Source organism: Glycine max, chromosome 5, assembly GCF_000004515.6.
Source record: "Glycine max cultivar Williams 82 chromosome 5, Glycine_max_v4.0, whole genome shotgun sequence".
Classification (NCBI taxonomy): domain Eukaryota; kingdom Viridiplantae; phylum Streptophyta; class Magnoliopsida; order Fabales; family Fabaceae; genus Glycine; species Glycine max.
Window position 1 is genome coordinate 27,078,185 of NC_038241.2, and position 19,273 is coordinate 27,097,457.

At 31.0% G+C, this 19,273-nt stretch overlaps 1 protein-coding gene across 4 annotated transcripts; it reads left to right on the plus strand.

Annotated features, from left to right (window-relative positions):
- The first annotated feature begins 3,483 nt into the window (after positions 1–3,483).
- Positions 3,484–6,885, plus strand: LOC100812922 (FRIGIDA-like protein 3). Of its 4 annotated transcripts, none has more exons than XM_006579856.4 (5): positions 3,499–3,767; positions 4,700–5,103; positions 5,419–5,749; positions 5,945–6,138; positions 6,249–6,885. In XM_006579856.4, exons 2-5 carry the CDS (start codon positions 4,711–4,713, stop codon positions 6,693–6,695), a joined length of 1,365 nt encoding a protein of 454 aa, XP_006579919.1. In that variant the 5' UTR covers positions 3,499–3,767; positions 4,700–4,710; the 3' UTR covers positions 6,696–6,885. The 4 variants fall into 4 exon arrangements, with proteins under 4 accessions (XP_003524673.1, XP_006579918.1, XP_006579919.1 ...); XM_041015358.1 differs by having other exon boundaries at positions 5,963–6,138; XM_003524625.5 differs by having other exon boundaries at positions 3,484–3,767; positions 4,700–5,749; positions 5,963–6,138.
- Positions 6,886–19,273: the final 12,388 nt, after the last annotated feature.

Here is a 19,273-nt window from a genome sequence, read left to right on the forward strand (position 1 = left end):
ATAGAATTTGCAACATTTTTTTTAAGAGAGAATTTGCATCATTTAAAACCAAAATTTGATACTGAAAATTGAGGCGCAAGTACAGGAAATACAAAGAGATTGCATTCCTGTGGTTAACCATTTTTACCATATTTTTGCTTCGAAAGTTAAGTAGTGTTATTTGTACTAAACTGCATGGTCCATTCAGAAGCTTAGAACGGATTGTCAATTTCAATTATGCCAAACTTTATATCTGCAAGGTTTTGTTTGCTATCATCGCAAACAGTTTTTTTTTTTTTGGTACAAGAAAAAAATTCTGCAAGTACTTTTCATTGGTCAGTGTTACCGAGATATCCATGAAACATATTCCTCCCCAAGATGGGGATTTTGTGTTTAACCATTGAAGGTGTACACATTGAATTCATTATGCTACATAACATGAAACAAATATATGCCGTTATCTAATATTTTAATTCACCACTTTTTCCTCCTTTCACAATCTACCAAGTCTTAATGCCTTAGTGTTTTTTTTGTCCCAAATCTGCTTATTACAAATAATGTCTTAATTGTTCTTAATTGATTTTGAATATTTTGATTATAAAAAAAATCAAAAGGAAAAATTTAAAGTTTGATGTGTCAAAAAGTCTATGACAGGGGTTTTGGCTAAAATGAGTGATGTTGGAGAAATAATTACTGGTAGATGAAAACAAAAAATGTAAATGTAGGTTTTTTTTTAACACAAAATATTTTTACTTCCATTTTTTATTGAAAGAATAAAAAAATGATATGATTCAACCTCAATTAAGAAACAACCATCAATTATAACCCTCAAAGAACCAGATTTGGTAAACAACATAGAGGAAGAACGAAAGAAATATCCTATCGAGGGAATCATATTTGCTTCGGAAGATAAAATATTTACTCCTTGAAGTGGTGTCCGAACATGTGGTGGCGTCACATTGTTCTATGTCACTAGCTTGTCTTTTATATTTAAACATAAACAAATTCTAAAATATAAATCGTAACCGTAGATAAAACTAAAAATAATAATTCCCTACATTATATTATAATTTTTTAATTTCTACAACATACTAGACAACTAAAAAAGGGGCTACCAAAACATATAAAAAATACGCAAATATAATATCAACTATATTATTTTCTAATACATTTTCTTAAAAAAAATAACAACTTACTAAAGAATATAAAAATAAGATCCCTATGTCTTTCTAAAGCATACAAAAAAATATTATTAAAACATAAAAAACAAGAAATTTCCTAATAAATTTTTTTAAAAATAACCAATAAAAAACAAACAAATATTTTCCTAATAAAATATCAACAAATAAAACTGAAAAAGAATAAAAAAAAGAACTACCAAAATATAAATAAACAAAAATATTATATCAACAATATAAAAAAACAGTAAAGGTACAAACAAATTTCCTAGATCATATATATATATATATATATATATATATATATATATATATATATATATATATTTCTACAACTTACAATACAACTAAAAAAAATCAATAAAACATAAAAATATTTAAACACAAACAAATTCTAAAATATAAACCGTAACTATAGAAAAAACTAAAAATAATAATTCCCAACATCATACTATAATTTTAAAAAATTTACAACATACTAGACAACTAAAAAAGGGGCTACCAAAACATTAAAAAAAACAAACATAATATCAACTATATTATTTCCAAATACATTTTCTTTAAAAAATAACAACTTACTAAAGAATATAAATATCAGATCCCTACGTGTTTTAAAGCAAACAAAAAATTAAAATATTATTAAAACATAAAAAACAACAAATTTCCTAATAAATTAAAAAAAATAACCAATAAAAAATAAACAAATATTTTCCTACTATATTTTCGTAATAAAATATAAAAAAGACAAATTGATGGCATGATGATATCACCTACTAAATGACAAAGACGAGTTGGTGACATGAATTAGGATGACATCATCTGTTCTGACAAGCCACCTGAAGGGTGACATGAAATAGGATGACACCACCTACTAAATGATAAATGATGAACTGATGGCATCACCTAAATTCGATATGACAACAATCACTTTATGACATGTAAATACTTTGTTGAATCACCCATATCATTAATTATTTCTCAAAAATTACTCATTTTGGTAAAAAAAAAAAAACCTCTATTAAGGTGGGATGAGATTTCTTTGGTGTGGTTTTTCCCAACAATTGGATCAAGTTAGTGATAAAATATGTTACTCTAACTAAGAATGTCTAGTTCAATTGATTAAACAAAATGTAAGTTTTATTTTGTGTGCTAAGGTTTTTTTTTCTACAATGATATCTAAAGCAATATAATCACCAACTCTACATGAATAATAATAAAAAAAAAAATCACAAACTGTATATGGAATCAAAATTAGTTGCACATCATATACAATACAAAATAATAATTTACATGGCCAATATAAGAGATTTAACCATGAGGTTAAAGCTATACTCAATGCTTAATTAATTGTCTAATTGAAGTATAATCTTATATAAGTATGATTTAGTTTTAATTATGAATTTATTTTACATTTTATTTGTATAAGAATTTTATATGCTTTTAGAGGGAAAAAAAATAATTATTGAACAAAACTTAAAGATTGACTTTATTATCTCATGCATCTACTCCAAACTCCATGACCAATCCTAGTGGGTAACAAAACTTAAAGATGAACCAACAAAATTATTAATGCTATAAATTAATGACTATATTTTTCTGTTATTTAAAATAAAACAAATAAGTCAACACACAATGTCCATTGTATTTATTTAATTATAATATTGATTATATTTATATTTACTTTTGTATGTATTTAGCGATTAGGATGCATACTTGAACCTAATCTTTATAGATAAGCAATGCATAATATAATTTTAATTTATTTAGGATAAATTGATGGATTATTTAGAAACAAAATATAAATTTATTTTTGTTACAATTTTTTTATAAAAAAAATCATGTTAAATCATCTTAAAATTGTTTAATGCAATAAATATGAAATCATTTTTAACAATTTTTTTAACAATAAACAAATTATATACATTTTAAGATGAGATATCAAGTTATAATTTTAAAATTATTTTCTATTTTTATTTTCTTTAAATCCAACTATTCAAACAACAAAGAGTAAACATTAAAAAAGTTATTAGAATTATTTAAATTAATTTGCTATTGTATGTAACTAAGATATTATTTTATGGGGAAAAATATAAAAATATCATTTCATAAATTAAATTCTTTTATTAATATATATATATATATATATATATATATATATATATATATATATATATATATATATATATATTCTAATTTTTTAACTTGTTGACTAATTGAGTATGTATGTGATAAACTTAAAAAATCTAACCAATTTAATTAGAGTTTATAGAGTGTCAAAACTCTGAAGAGGACTATTAAAAAAGATGTTCATACAGAAGGTGAACTAATAGAGTTTAATATCCGTGGATAAAATATTCCACTATAGAATCCCATTTGTTTCCCTATCCGTGCTTTCCTTCATCTTCTTGGCCTGTTTCTTTTATCCCTCTTCTCCAACAAGTACCGCACAGGGTAAGTATTTTAATCTCTGATTGGAACCGTGCCTAATCTCCTCAACTTCCAACCTTCGACCTAGGACACTCCGAAATTTCAAATTGGGGTTTAAACAAAAGCTTCGGCAAAACTCTGCTGGGTTGGCATTAAGAGCTTCTCGCGTCAGAAATAACTAAGGTATTTCTATTCACCTAATTCACCCATGTTTCTTCCTCTATATTTTTAACTGAACGTTTGGATTTCGTGTTTTGGTGTTTTCATTCCGTAGTAGAGAGATTTCGTAGCTCTGTTTGAAAAAAAGGGATTCGATATTTCGTTTAGGTTGATGTTTTGATATTTTCGTTTATTACTGTAAACAAAACTGCAAATGCGTTCTGCTACGACGGCAACGTTGCGGTGTTGTGTCCTTATTAGTGTATTGGAATGGTACTATTGAGGCTTCGAATTTAAAACCCTTAATTTTTTTAACATAAAAATAGTTATTACTTCTTAAACCATCTGAAGTTTGTCCCATACAATTAACCAGTGTAAGACATATATCTAGGAAAAACATTGTCCAATTGTTTCATTTGTTTGAGTACATTTGATAAACTATATGTATTTTTGTGTTTTGATATGCAAAACATAAATGGCTTAGATAGAATGGTCCAAGAAGGTATGAAGAGGGAGGTTGTAGGTACTCTTAGGTTGAGAATTATGAGAAAGTAATGGGTATTTTAAATACCGGATTAGTGTTTAATTTGGATCGTGATATGATTATTGGTCTGTAATCTATTTCATTTAGAGGGTTTTGGAAGCAACTACTGTTTATTGTCTTATGTTATTGTTAATGTTTGTAATATAGTTTTTGACCATTAAATGGTCAAGGAAGGTATGAAGAGCGAGGTGGTAGGTACTCTTAGGCTGAGAATTATGAGAAAGAAATGGGGATTTTAAATACAGATTAATGTTTAATTTGGATCATTATATGATTATTTGGTCTTTTATATGTTCCATATAGAGGGTTTTGGAAGCAACTACTGTTTATTGTCTTTCTCATGTTATTATTAATGTTTGTGATATTGTTTTTTTACCGTTATTTTAACTGTTCTTGACGTGCTGTTGGCTAGGCTGTGTGAATATGGGTGTCGAGGAGCAAGGCGAGGAAATTAATGTACAGTCTATGATAGAGCAGCTCTCTCAGGCATTTCTTGAATTGGAAGCTCAGAAGGGGGAGACTGAGAATAAGATTCAGTGGGTTGAAATTAAGCAACATTTCCATGACCTTGAGACGGAGTTGAATAAGAAACTTGAAGAGCTGGAAGCTAAGGAGAGGGAGTACGAAGCGAAACAAGTAGAAGTGGATACACTACTCGCAGAAAGGAAGACTGTGATTGCTTCTAAAGAGCAAGACCTCTTAGATCGGTTGCAGGAGCTTAAAGATGCTGCTGTAGCTTCCATTGTAGAGGCTCATGCAAATCACCGGAATGCCACTCTGGAGTCTGTGTATGATGGGGAGAACAAAGATAACAAGGTAAGCAACTCTCTTGGCGATACAAATTCCTCAGAGGACGATTTTCCTCATAAGTCAGATGAAAAGTCTAAAGGTGTGGCTGTTGAGGGTAGGCCACGTCCAGAGCTGACACAATTTTGTGAGCAAATGGATGCAAAAGGTCTTCTGAATTATATTGTGGAGAATAAAAAAAAAAAATCTGTTAATCGTGAAGAAATTTCTGTTGCATTACAAAGTGCAACTGATCCAGCATGTTTGGTGCTGGATTTACTGGAGGGGTTTTACCCCACCAATGAAACTTCCCAACTAAAAGATAAATCTGGTGCTTCCCTACAGGGCATGCGCAAATCCTGTATTATAATTTTGGAAGCCATGGCCACCTTATTGGCAAGGGCTGATCCAGGTGCAGATCACCTTCTGAACCCTCAAACCAAGCAGCATGCCAAAGCAATTGCTGATGAGTGGAGGCCCAACTTAGCTAGAGCAGATACTGATGCTGCCAATGGAAATTCATTGGAAGCAAAGGCATTCTTCCAGCTTATTTCAACTTTTAAGATTGCTTCAGAGTTTGATGAAGAAGAACTCTGCAAGCTTGTACTTGCAGTTGCTCAGCTTAGGCAGGCACCTGAGCTCTGCTGCTCTATTGGGTTAATTCACAAAATGCCAGGTTGGTGTTCTTTTAATAAACTGACCTGTGAAGTCTGCAATGAAGGATTGTCCTGTCGGATATCATTCATATGCTAGATAAGTAGTTTTCTTTAGGGGCAGTGTAGCTAGATTACTTGATAAAGAGTAGACAGATGTGACATATATGATTTGCATGCCAAGAGTTTATTTGATTATCTGATGTTGATTATTCTAGTCTACACTATTTATGCAGCTGTTGTAGAATCATTAATCAATACTGGGAAACAAATAGCAGCTGTACATTTTATTCATGCCTTCCAGCTCCAAGAAAGCTTCCCCCCAGTGCCCCTTCTGAAGGCATACCTCAAGAATCGAAGGAGAAATTCACAAGTTAAGACTGGAAATGTGCGTGACATCACTAGTGCAAAGGTATGCTTTGTTGCTTGTTCCCAATTCCAATTGAGTAATTGTCGTCATCATGGATTTCACTTGTTATGCATTGCTTGTATTTTCATATTTGCATTATAATTTATTTGCAGAATGATGCCAATGCACAAGAGCTTGCAGCACTGAGAGCTGTAATTAAGTGTATTGAAGAATACAAGCTTGAATCTGACTACCCTCCTGATACACTTCGGAAAAGGGTTCTTCAACTAGAGAAATCAAAGGGAGATAGAAAGAGAAGTGGAGAATTTATTAAACGCCCTCAATCAAAGAGGCCAAGGCCGAATGAGAGACGTTTTTCACTCCATTCATCTGGTGGTAGCGTTGCTTCAACTGTTGTTTTGGGTAGGCAGGTTCCCCCTGTTAGGGCACCATATGCAGCAAATCCTGATAGGTATCCCCATGATGGCACAATCACATATGATTATCAAGTTCCTGGTCAATCTATATACACTGCAGCATCTAATGCTCCTCCTTCTAACTATGGTCGTTATATGGGTACTAGTACTAGTTTGCAATCCTCACACCAACCATACTTGTGAGTTTTTTTTCCATCCAATCATTAGTGGAAAGACTACAGACTTGAGAAGGATCAACTCATTAGTATATGCTTGGTTTTCCATTGAGAATTTTAGATAGAACCTCGTGTATGTTTGTCAGAAAGCTACTAGTTACTTTTTGTTCGCATGCTCAGGAATTTGTGTTAATGGAAAATCAAACTGTTTTTGTTTTTGTATGAGCTTCTTATGATGCCAAAGGGCAGATGTACTCTTACATTTTCATCCAATGGTAACTTGTGTTAAATCAAGTGCATATGACATAGTCATCTTGGGGGTAAAGTTTTGGAGAATTATATCAAGGTATGAAGATTTCCCAAAATCTAATGTCCGTTGTATTGAGAAAAAATAATTTTTTCTCAACCTACTTTTGGTTGGCCTTATCATTTCACATTCAATTTAAAAATTTCATTATCACATTGGTACTTTATATATTTATTTGTTTAAAAATAATAATTTATTTATATTTTAATTTTGAATTAATAAATATGTAAAAAAAATATAGTAGTAGTATTTCAAATAATCTTTTTTCACAAAATATTAAAATATAACAAACTTATTTCAAATGATTTTTTATCACAAGCTAAACAACAACAACAACAACAACAACGCCTTATCCCACTAGGTGGGGTCGGCTACATGGATCAACTTCCGCCATAATGTTCTATCAAGTACCATACTTCTATCCAAACCATTAATTTCGAGATCCTTTTTTATAACCTCTCTTATAGTCTTTTTGGGTCTTCCTCTGCCTTGAATTGTTTGTCTTCTCTCCATCTGGTCTACTCTCCTCACTACAGAGTCTACCGGTCTTCTCTCTACATGCCCAAACCACCTAAGTCTATTTTCCACCATCTTCTCTACAATAGGCGCTACTCCAACCCTCTCTCTAATAGCTTCGTTTCTAATTTTATCCTGTCGAGTCTTACCACACATCCACCGCAACATCCTCATCTCCGCTACACCTACTTTATTCTCATGTTGGCTCTTGACTGCCCAACATTCTGTTCCGTACAAAATCGCCGGTCTTACCGCAGTCCGATAAAACTTTCCCTTTAGCTTGATTGGTACCTTTGCATCACATAACACCCCCGATGCTTTTCTCCATGTCATCCATCCTGCTTGAATGCGATGATTCACATCCCCTTCAATTTCCCCATCATCCTGTATTACAGACCCAAGATATTTAAACCGTGTGACTTGAGGGATAGTATGGTCTCCTATTTTCACCTCTGAGTTAGAAACCCTCCTTCTTTTGTTGAACTTACATTCCATATACTCCGATTTGCTTCTGCTTAGGTGAAAGCCATGTGTTTCTAGAGCTCGTCTCCAAGTTTCCAACCTCTTATTCAACTCCTCCCTCGACTCTCCAAGGAGGACTATGTCATCTGCAAAAAGCATGCATCTCGGCGCTATCTCTTGGATTTGTTCCGTGAGGACATCCAGAATTAAGGTAAAAAGGTAGGGGCTAAGGGTTGACCCTTGATGTAAACCAATTGTGATGGGAAAATCGTCTGACTCTCCACCCTGTGTCCTAACACTAGTCGATACCCTATCATACATATCTTGGATAGCTCGAATATATGCAACCCTAACCCCTTTCTTCTCTAGAGCTTTCCACAAAATCTCTCTAGGCACTCTATCATACGCTTTCTCCAAGTCAATAAAAATCAAGTGCAAGTCTTGTTGGGCCATGCGATATTGCTCCATCACCCGCCGTAATAAATAAATCGCTTCCATGGTCGACCTTCCCGGCATGAAACCAAATTGATTCTCAGTAACTTGAGTCTCCTTTCTTAATCTCCGTTCGATCACTCTTTCCCATAATTTCATGGTATGACTCATGAGCTTGATTCCCCTATAATTTGCACAATTTTGTATATCCCCCTTGTTCTTATAGATTGGCACTAACGTGCTTCTCCTCCATTCCTCCGGCATGCGTTTTGACCTCATAATTTCGTTAAAGAGTTCGGTGAGCCACTCAAGACCTCTATAATTAAAAAAAATGTAATTTTCATTATTCTCATATGAAACATTTCCAAATGTGTTTCATCAAGCCAGATTGAAAGTTGTAGATGAATTTGCTTTTGACAATATAATATTATGTTTTATAGGTACAAAATGAGGACCATTAGTAGATGAATTTGCTTTTGACAATATAATATGTTTTATAGGTACAAAATGAGGACCATTAGTTATTTCAGTGGATGAGATGTCATTTTCTAGATTATCATAAAATAAAATTAACATCATATATATGGTATTTGTCTCATTTTATGACCATAGAGGATTGTCCATAGTGTTGGTTCTTTGTAAAAGTTTTGCAACTCTTAAACATGCACAAGATTAAAAAAAGAAAAAAACAGAAAATAGAGTAAACAAATACAGCAGAGCAAGAACCAAAAGATTTACGTGATTCGACAATATGCCTACATCCAATCATCACATTAATCATGAAATTACAAGTTCAATACAAGCAGCAACTAGCTTTGATCTCTCTTGGTTTCTCTTTGGACAAAATCTCTCTCAATCACCTAGCTCACTACCTCCCTTTTGAACTCTCTGATTTCTGCAGTTTTTCAGCTTCTCTGTTTTCAGCCTCTTAAAAACCACTCACTGCATTACATGATCGAGAATATATATGTACACTCTAGTTATGCTTTGGTGCCAAAACCAATTTAGTTATAATAACTTAAAACAGTTATGACAACACTACTTTAAAGTCTTTTCACTTGTGTCATATGTGATTTTGAGTCACACACCACAAATCTCCACCTTGACTCTAAATCAGCAAGTGTCTACCTTGTGATTTAGAGCTGCACTTCTACCAATCTGCTTTAGGCATCTTCAAAATTTATCAAGTCCAAGCAGTGCTTGAACTTGACACTAGAGAGGGACTTTGTGAACATATCAGCCGGGTTTTCTTCTGTTGAAACCTTCTCCACCTTCACCTTCTTAGATTCAATCGCATCTCTAATGAAGTGTAGTTTCACATCTATGTGCTTTGTCCTCTCATGGTACATTTGGTGATTTGCTAAGTGAATGACACTTTGACTGTCACAATGAATTGTGACACAAGCTTGTGCTATTCCAAGTTCATTAATCATACCTTTAAGCCAGATTGCTTCCTTCACTCCTTCAGCTAGGGCCATGTATTCTGCTTCAGTTGTTGAAAGAGCAACAACTGATTGTTGATTTGCTTTCCAATTGATTGTTATACCAAACAAAGTAAACACATATCCTGTTAAGGACTTCCTTGTGTCTACATTTCCTGCAAAATCTGCATCTACATAGCCTGTGACTACTGCCTCGTGTGCTGTCTTCTTGTACCTTAAACCAGCTTTCAAAGATCCATTTAGATACCTTAGTGTCCACTTCACAGTTTCCCAGTGTGCGCTGCCAGGATTTCCCATGAATCTGCTTATAATACTTACAGCATGAGCTAAGTCAGGTCTGATGCAAACCATTCCATACATTATGCTTCCAACACCACTGGCATAGGGTGTTTGATTCATTTTAGACCTTTCTTCAGTTGTTTCTGGTGCTTGAATAACATATAGCTTTGTATGATGACCAAGTAGTGTGCTAACAGGTTTGCTTTGATGCATCCTAAACCTCTCCACCACTTTCTTGAGGTAATTGCTTTGGGACAAGAATAGTTCACCCTTTGCTCTATCCCTATGAATATCAATCCCGAGTATCCTCCTAGTTGACCCTAGATCTTTCATCTCAAATTATGTGTTCAAGCTTTCTTTGAGTTGCCTAATCTTCTCCTTGTTGGCACTTGCTATGTGGATGTCATCCACATACAAGAGAAGGTAAAGAACACACATTTTCCTCTTTTTCAGGATATATACACAACTGTCATATCTGTTTCTAATGAAGCCATATCTGATTAAGAACTCATCAAATTTCAGGTACCACATTCGAGGACTTTGCTTCAGTCCATACAAAGATTTTTTCAGCAAGCACACCTTGTTTTCCCCTTCTTCAAAACCTTCAGGCTGGTTCATGTAAATGGTTTCCTTCAAATTTCCATGGAGAAAAGCTGTTTTAACATTCAGCTGTTCAAGTTCCAAGTCAACTTGATTTACCAGACCAAGTATGATTCTTATTGAGCAATGCTTCACAATTGGTGAAAAAAAATCTCATTGTAATCAATTCCTTCAACCTGTGTAAAGCCTTTTGCTACCAATCTTGCCTTGAATCTAGGCCTTTCTACTCCTGGAATGCCTTCTTTCTTCTTGAAAATCCACTTACATCCAACAACTTTCTGCTTCTTGTGTTGATCCACAAGTATCCAGGTCTTGTTCTTTCTCAAAGATTCAATTTCTTCACTCATTGCCTGAAGCCACAACTGGCTGTCTTCACTTTCAATTGCTTCCCTCCAGGTCTTTGGTTCTGAATTTTGAATCTCCTCAGCAACACTCAAGGCATAGCAAATAATATCAGCATGACCATACCTCTTTGGAGGCTTTATCACCCTTTTTTTTCTATCTCTAGTCAATTGATAATTGGACAAGTCATGCTGAGTATCCAGCTCTTCATTATCTCCAGCTTCTCCCTGATCAGTGAGATCAATAGCATATCCACTGCCATGATCTAAAATTTCAGAATGCTCCACCTCAAAATTGGTACTCTTACCACTTGAGCTATTATCCTTTTGCTCCTTATTTAGCATTGACATTCTGCTCTCATCAAAGGTCACATCCCTACTGATGATACATCTTGTCTCACCCGGTTCTAATTTCCACAGCTTGTACCCTTTAACTCCTTCAGGATAGCCAATGAAAACATACTTTACAGCCCTTGCATCCAGCTTTCCTTGTTTAACATGAGCAAAGGTCAGCGATCCAAACACCTTTAATTCTGAATAATCAGGTGGTTCACCACTCCAAGCTTCCATTGGTGTCTTGAAATCTAAGGCTGATGAAGGACATCTATTAATCAAATATGTTGTTGTGTTTGCAGCTTCTCCCCAAAAGGTCTTTGGCAGTCCTGCACTTAGAAGCATGCACCTCACTCTTTCCAAAATGGTCCTATTCATTCTTTCTGCCAAACCATTCTGCTGTGGAGTGTGAGGGACTGTTTTATGCCTTTTGATGTCTATTTTCCTGCAAAACTCATTGAACTGCTCCGAAACAAACTCCAGGCCATTGTCAGTTCTTAAAACTTTTAATTTTGTACCAAGTTGATTTCCAACAAGAGTATGCCATTCTCTGAATTTTTGAAAAACTTCCGACATATTTTTCAAAACATACAACCATACTCTTCTTGAGAAATCATCTATGATGGTGAGAAAGTATGAGCTTCCACCATGAGTTTTCACTCTAGATGGTCCCCATAAATCTGAATGCACATACTCAAAAGGCCTAGATGAAACATGAATACCCGTGCCAAAGCTTATTCTATGGGATTTACCAAGCACACAATGATCACAAAATTCAAGTTTATCTAGTTTATCACCACCTAACCTTTTTTGTTTCTCAAGTTCATGTAATCCTCTTTCACTAACATGACCTAATCTCAAATGCCAAAGTTTTGTTTTATTAACCAATGTATTACTAGCTACCGATGCATGTCCAACAATGGTGGAACCTTCAAGAATAAACAAGCCATTACTTTTATTCTTGTTACCCTTAGCTATGATTAAAGATCCATTTGAATTCTTAAGAACACCCTTTAAAATTCTAGTTGAATATCCTAGATCATCAAACATGTTTATGGAAATAAGATTTCTTTTGAGTTCTGGAATGTACCTTACATTTTTCAGTAGATACTCTCTATTATCAAACATCTTTAATCTCACAGTTCCAATGCCTTGTACCTTGCAGGGGTAGTTGTCTCATAGAAATACAGCTCCTGCTGGTTTCAGTTCCAAGGTTTCAAAATAGTCTTTTCTCGTGCTGTTGTGATATGAGCATCCAGAATCCATAATCCATTTTGTTTGTGTTTTGGTATTAGAAGCTACTAAAACACATGCACTCTCATAACCTTCAGAGGCTTCAACTATGTCAGCAGAGTCCAAAGATCCTTTCTTGATCTTGTCTGGGCAGTCTTTCTTGAAATGACCAATTTTGTGACAATTAAAGCATTTGAACTTTGTTTTCTGGCCATTCTTTGAATCCCTTGACCTTGATATGGACTTCTTTCCTCTTGTTGCCTTCTTTTCACTCCTTCCCCTTGAAATATTCAGGCTTTCACCATTATCCTCAGATTTGGAGTCTTGCTGTTTTTGCATCTCCTTGGTCCTTATTGAGGTCTGGACTTCTTCTAGGGTAATGTCTTGATCTTTGCCATAAAGAATTGCATCCTTGAAATGTTCAAAGGATTTTGGTAAGGAATTTAGAAGCAAGAGAGCTTTATCCTCCTCTTCAAGCTTTACTTCAATATTTTCCAAATCATCAAGAATCTTGTTGAAATTAGCCAATTGTTCAGTGGTTGTTCTTGACTCTGTCATCTTGAAGGTGTACAGTTGTTGCTTCAAGCATAGCCGATTTGCAAGGGACTTTGTCATATACAATGACTCTAGTTTCAGCCACATTGAGGCTGCTGTCTTTTCTCTTGCAACTTCTCTTAAAGCTTTATCTCCAAGGCATAGAATGATTGCACTTCTTGCTCTATCAATCATCTTTGATTTCTCCTTTGAGCTTAGAGATTCAGACATCATTTCTTCTCCTTTAAGAGCTTATGCACAACCATGTTGAATCAAGATTGCTTCCATCTTGATTCTCCATAACCCAAAGTCATTTTCCCCTGAAAACTTCTCTATATCATATTTTGTTGTTCCCATCTTTCTTGATCTTGATCTATTCCCCACAGACAGCGCCACTTGTTGGTTCTTTGTAAAAGTTCCGCAACTCTTAAACCTGCACAAGATCAAAAAAAGAAAAAAAATAGAAAACATAGCAAACAAATACAGCAGAGCAAGAACCCAAAGATTTACATGGTTCAACAATATGCCTACTTCCAATCATCACATTGATCATGAAATTACAAGTTCAATACAAGCAGCAACTAACTTTGATCTCTCTTGGTTTCTCTTTTGACAAAACCTCTCTCAATCACCTAGCTCACTACCTCGTTTTTGAACTCTCTGATTTCTGCAGTTTTTCAGCTTCTCTGTTTTCAGCCTCTTAAAAATCACTCATTGCATTACATGATCAAGAATATATATGTATACTCTAGCTATACTTTGGTGTCAAAACCAATTTAGTTATAATAACTGAAAACAGTTATGACAACACTACTTTAAAGTCTTCTCACTTGTGTCATTTGTGATTTTGAGTCACACACCACACATAGGATGAATTAGTCTTCTGACTTATCAGATTTTCATGACATTATAATGTCTTCTAATTATAGGTGTGTATGGTCTTAAAGACTATTCTAACGAGACTGAATATTTTGTTTAGTTTGGTAAATTATAACTTTTTTTATCCTTAAAATAAATATATTAGCATATAATATTCACACTCGACTGATGTTATTTTATGTGAGAATATGTGATATTTTAAAAAGTGATAATTAAAATTTTGATAATTTTATTTTTTTGTTTGGTTAATCTTGTAGAGATTTGATGATATATTAAATTTTATTTTAAAATTTTAAATATTTTAATTTTAATTATTTATTATTTTTAATCTTAATGTTGTTATTTTTTTTTTATATTCTCAATATGTTCTCACAAAAGTCATACTCATGTCACTTTTATTCTTTTAATTACTTTTTTTATTAGTTGAAATGTAGGGTTGAATTGTCTTTTCTTTAATGTTTTTCTCAATACTTTATCAAAAAAAGTTATACTATTTGGCATATAAAAAGTTGTACTAAATATGTTAGCACATAACACTCTTATTCACTCTAATAAAAGTGATATTATTTTTCTTACTACATTTTAATTAATAAAAGTGATATTATTTCAGAGTGAATAAATCTTGATTGTAATGAAAATGTTTAAAATAACCAATGAATATTAGACTGAAACTCAAATTTTAAATTGAATTGTTGTCTGCTCTATTCATTTCAAGTTTTAGTCTGAGAATTAATTTAAATTGTATAAAAAAAAATTGGATACTACTAGGAGGGCCTAGCCAATTTAATATAATTTAATTAAATGATATTAAAAATTTACATTAGTTTATCGTTTACTTGTGCCCTGATCTTATAATTTTTTTTATTATTACCAGCGGAAACACAAGCTTACGGCGCCTATGTGTCTGTGTTTGTGCAGAAACACAAGCGCGACCACATTTATGTATCCGTATTTGTGTGTCAGTAATCCTATTATGCTATTTATTTTATTTAATATATTTTGTAATATATTTCATAATTTTACTTTTTATGCTTTGTTTATTACAATAATATGATAAATTAATATATTATGTTTATAAATACATATTTATCTATATATAATTGATTAAATCATTTGTTGTACATATTTAAATATCATTCTATTAGATAAATACATTTGTGAAATATTGAAATGATAATATTATTAGGTCACATGTTAAAAAAAATTTCTTCTTGATCTTTAATTATCTTTACTGTTAGGGTGTATATATTTCCGTTCTAAGGATTTATTAATATATTTCAAAGTAAAATATGTGGTAAATAGAAAAATAAGAGAAATGAAAAAATAAATATAAAAAATATGTGTAAAAATTAAAGATTATTTGAACATTTTTCCAATTGCAATTCAAAAAAAAAAAATCATTCAAGTCATGTTTCCTTTCATAGTGTTACTTAATATAATACACATTCATGGCACCTGAAAAATAAAACGTGAATTGTCTCACTCACAGGGATTGTATTAATTATCCTAGCATTCCAATACTCAAACACAAGAAAAAAATCAAAACCCAAAACTCAATCTTTAACCAATTTTAGTACCCCACTTAAAAGTAGTCACAAAATTTCACCTTTAAACATGGTGTTATTACAAAAAGAAGACTCACATAGAAGAATCAGACGCACACATTCATAAAGCATAGGGAATTCAAGGGTTCAAATTTCAGTGGTTCATAGCCAGAGAAGAAAGGTTTGTAGAAGCAATCATAGGAAGTACCTGAACGGAGTGATTCGAGCAATGCGAAGTCGCAATGAGGTTGCAACGGGTGGTGAGTGCGCTATATAAGAGTGGATGTAGGATGTAGGGTATGCATTTATGGTTGGTAGAGAGACAAGAGAGGTGAAAACACAAGGGTAAAATGTGAGAGTTGTAAAAATACAAACTGCTTTCAAGCACATAAGCACTTGGAGCAGTTTACATCTTCAGGTGTAAAATAAGAAGAAAAAAAATGTGTAATAGAATTGCTTAGCAATTGAAGGCAAGACCGCGGAGGAGTTAAAAAAAATGGAGAGGTATAGATTATGGGCAACATAATCCTTAACTATTTATTATTATCATTGTGAAATTCCCTTTTAATTATTTAAAAATATTCAATTTAATTTTTTAGCTTTTGGATAACTCTCTCAATAATTAAAAAAAAAATTATTTTTTCAGCCATGCATATCATCATAATTTTTAATTATGAGGTACATATGCTTTTCCATTCAAATTATATTTAATAATTTTTCAAAATTAATAATAACATGTTGATAGGGGTTATTCATATAAAAACCGTTTATGTTTGTTTGTCATTTTAATTTTCCAAATTCCAATTATGTTTATTCATTCAGAGTTTTAAATCATGTTTAAGAATGTGCCCAAAAAATTTATGTTTACGCAATATCAAGTTTTTTTTTTTTGGCTGAATTATGCAATATCAAGTAATTGTACTTTTTAGAATTGATAATTTAAAAAGAAAACAAATTGGTTTAAACACACGATGTTAAATTCTTATTCAGAAAAAAGAACAATCCAAAACATAGCAAAGTCAAAGTACCAATAAATAAAAAATCAAGACAATAAACCATACAGTCATTTTAAATTTAAAAGTAATTAAACCATATCAATTAAAAGTACCCTAATTATTAAAAAGTTTAAACATGTTTTTAATATTTAAAAATCTGGTTACTTCGCAATTAGTTTCTTTTTTTAATTTATTTCACTTTTATTACTTACCTTTAAATTAAAATCATGGATTGTAATTTCCTTATCGGAAATATTTATTTATTTATAATCTATAACAATTAATAAATAAAGGAAATACTGAATTTTGTAACGATTTTTTTTATCTCTTTTTATAAGACAATTATGCCCATAATAAATTAAAACAGATATACAAATCTAACGATTAGTATTATATTTTATACACGCTAATATGTTATATTTGTAAGACAAACACGCTATTTTCAACCCCGTGAAATTTTAGTTGCTGAAAAATATTCTTCACCAACCCCGTAAATGCTAAAGTTGCCACGATATTTCTTTCAGTTATTTTTTTTTCAATTTCTTTTATTGTTCTTTCTCTCTCTTTTTTATATTCTTCTTACTCTTGATTCTTTTTTTTTCTCTAATTTTAAAACAAGTAATTTAAGTAGTTTTAATTCAAGTATACTTGAAGAAATTTACTTCTTATTTAAAAAAACTGCTAATTTTAAAAACCGTCCAATTTTATTAATTTTTAAAATTTAACAATTAAGAATAAAGAAATAATTTTTTTCACTAGTCAATATTAAACCATGATACCTCTCTCAGTTTTAAAATATAAATAAAATATTTTTTTTTATTTATGTTATTTTTCATTGTTTTTAAAACTACCCTACTATTTTCTTCTTCTTGCCTTTTTAAACCATCCAATCTTTTTAATTTTAAAAACCTAATAATTACATATATTCTTTCTCCTTATTTTTTTTAGTCAAATCCAGTTTCTTATATTTTTTTAAGGAATTTGCTTCTTATTTTTTTTAACTGTTTTAGTTTTAAATTTAAAAAAAAAGCAGTTTTAAAAGTTGATTTAAATGTACTCACTTGCACAATTCCAGGACCATCATCATATGTGATCATGGGCAGTTTTAAAATCACTTTCAGTTATAAAATCAATAAATAATTATAAAAATTTAAAATCAGTTTTTAAATTTAAAAATATGCAGTTGTTTAAAGAGCAGTTTTACAGTGATATTTCATGAGAAAACTTGACGAAAAATATATTTTTGTAACTTCTATCTAAGTTTTAAATCATATTTTTTTAAGGATAAATACAATACTTTATCAGCAATGGATAAATTTTGAAAGTGATTGATATATTTGATTCGAAATTTTTTTTTAACCATAATTTATATTAGAATTAAGAATACAATTCTATAATATATTATAGTAATTACAATAACAAAATCATTTAATAACGAATACAAATATATAATATATTATAGCAAATGACTATAAAAAATCATAATTATAAATGTTGTCAACGAATATTATATATATATATATATATATATATATATATATATATATATATATATATATATATATATATATATATATCACAATTTTTAACTATGTGGTATGCAATCTACTATTTACTACTATATTTATATATGAAGTGATACTACATGATAATATCATATTTATTTTCTCCAAAAATATTAAATGATATTATTTAATTCAATTATTAATTTAAATCAATATTATTCTATTATGTAAATAGATTTTATTTTATTATTCATTCTATTATAGTTATATTTAATTATTATTATATTAAATGCAAACAATTCTATTTTTATATATTTTTTTGTATTTTTAGAATTTTTATTCTTAACCAATTATTTCATTCCTCTTTTAGTAATTTTTAATAATGATTCTAATATTATTTTAATATAAGATTTATTAGATACCAATTTTATTTAAAATTATTTATAACAAAAAATGCTAAAGCAAAATATTTAAGTTGAGATTTTTAAATTTTAATTATTTGTATTTTGAGAAGATTACAAAGGAAAAAATTACAGCAGAAGAAGAAATCACATGTCAAAAAGAGGATAAGACAAATGACATCTTTTCAAGATTAACTTAAATATATTGATGATTGATTTCAATTTAGATAGATTAAAATGACTCTTATCTTATTCTTATATTATCGTTTACATTTTAGTCCTTACTCTTAGGTCAATTTTTATGTTTTGTAATTAAATTATGTTAACAACTCCCTAATTCATTGCCTAAAAAAAAAAGCTCCCTAATTCATTCTTCTACTCTTCTAATGATAATACTTTAAGCAAATACAAAATTATAATACTTTGAGGATACTTAACTGTTTTCCATCTTAATAGGTACGCAATCAGTGCCCCAAAATATTACTCTTTGTTCGTGAATTCAGCTAGCGCTAGCATAATATTTGTACTTACTGACTTGATGCATACTTAACAAAAGGAGTGGATTCCACTTTTTTGAACGTCTGGTGATGCTTACTTCAGTTTAAAACAAATCAGTGCTAGCAACCAATCCACAAAATCAGATAATTTTTTTATTAAAAAGATTTTTTTGTTGAATTTTTCATAAGTATTAAAAACAATCAATTAATAATTATATGAAAACATTAAAATTTTAATAATTATACACCACTGACAAAATATTTTTTTTAACATGGTAAGTTATTTGAGCATGTTACATAAATTAT

Bases quoted from the DNA above. Each gene is read 5' to 3' on its own strand.
- LOC100812922 (XM_006579855.4), top strand. From the start codon at position 4,711: ATGGGTGTCGAGGAGCAAGGCGAGGAAATTAATGTACAGTCTATGATA. The intron at 5,750-5,944 runs GTTGGTGTTCTT...TGATTATTCTAG, and splicing joins GTTAATTCACAAAATGCCAG to TCTACACTATTTATGCAGCT. The intron at 6,139-6,248 runs GTATGCTTTGTT...ATTTATTTGCAG, and splicing joins GTGACATCACTAGTGCAAAG to AATGATGCCAATGCACAAGA.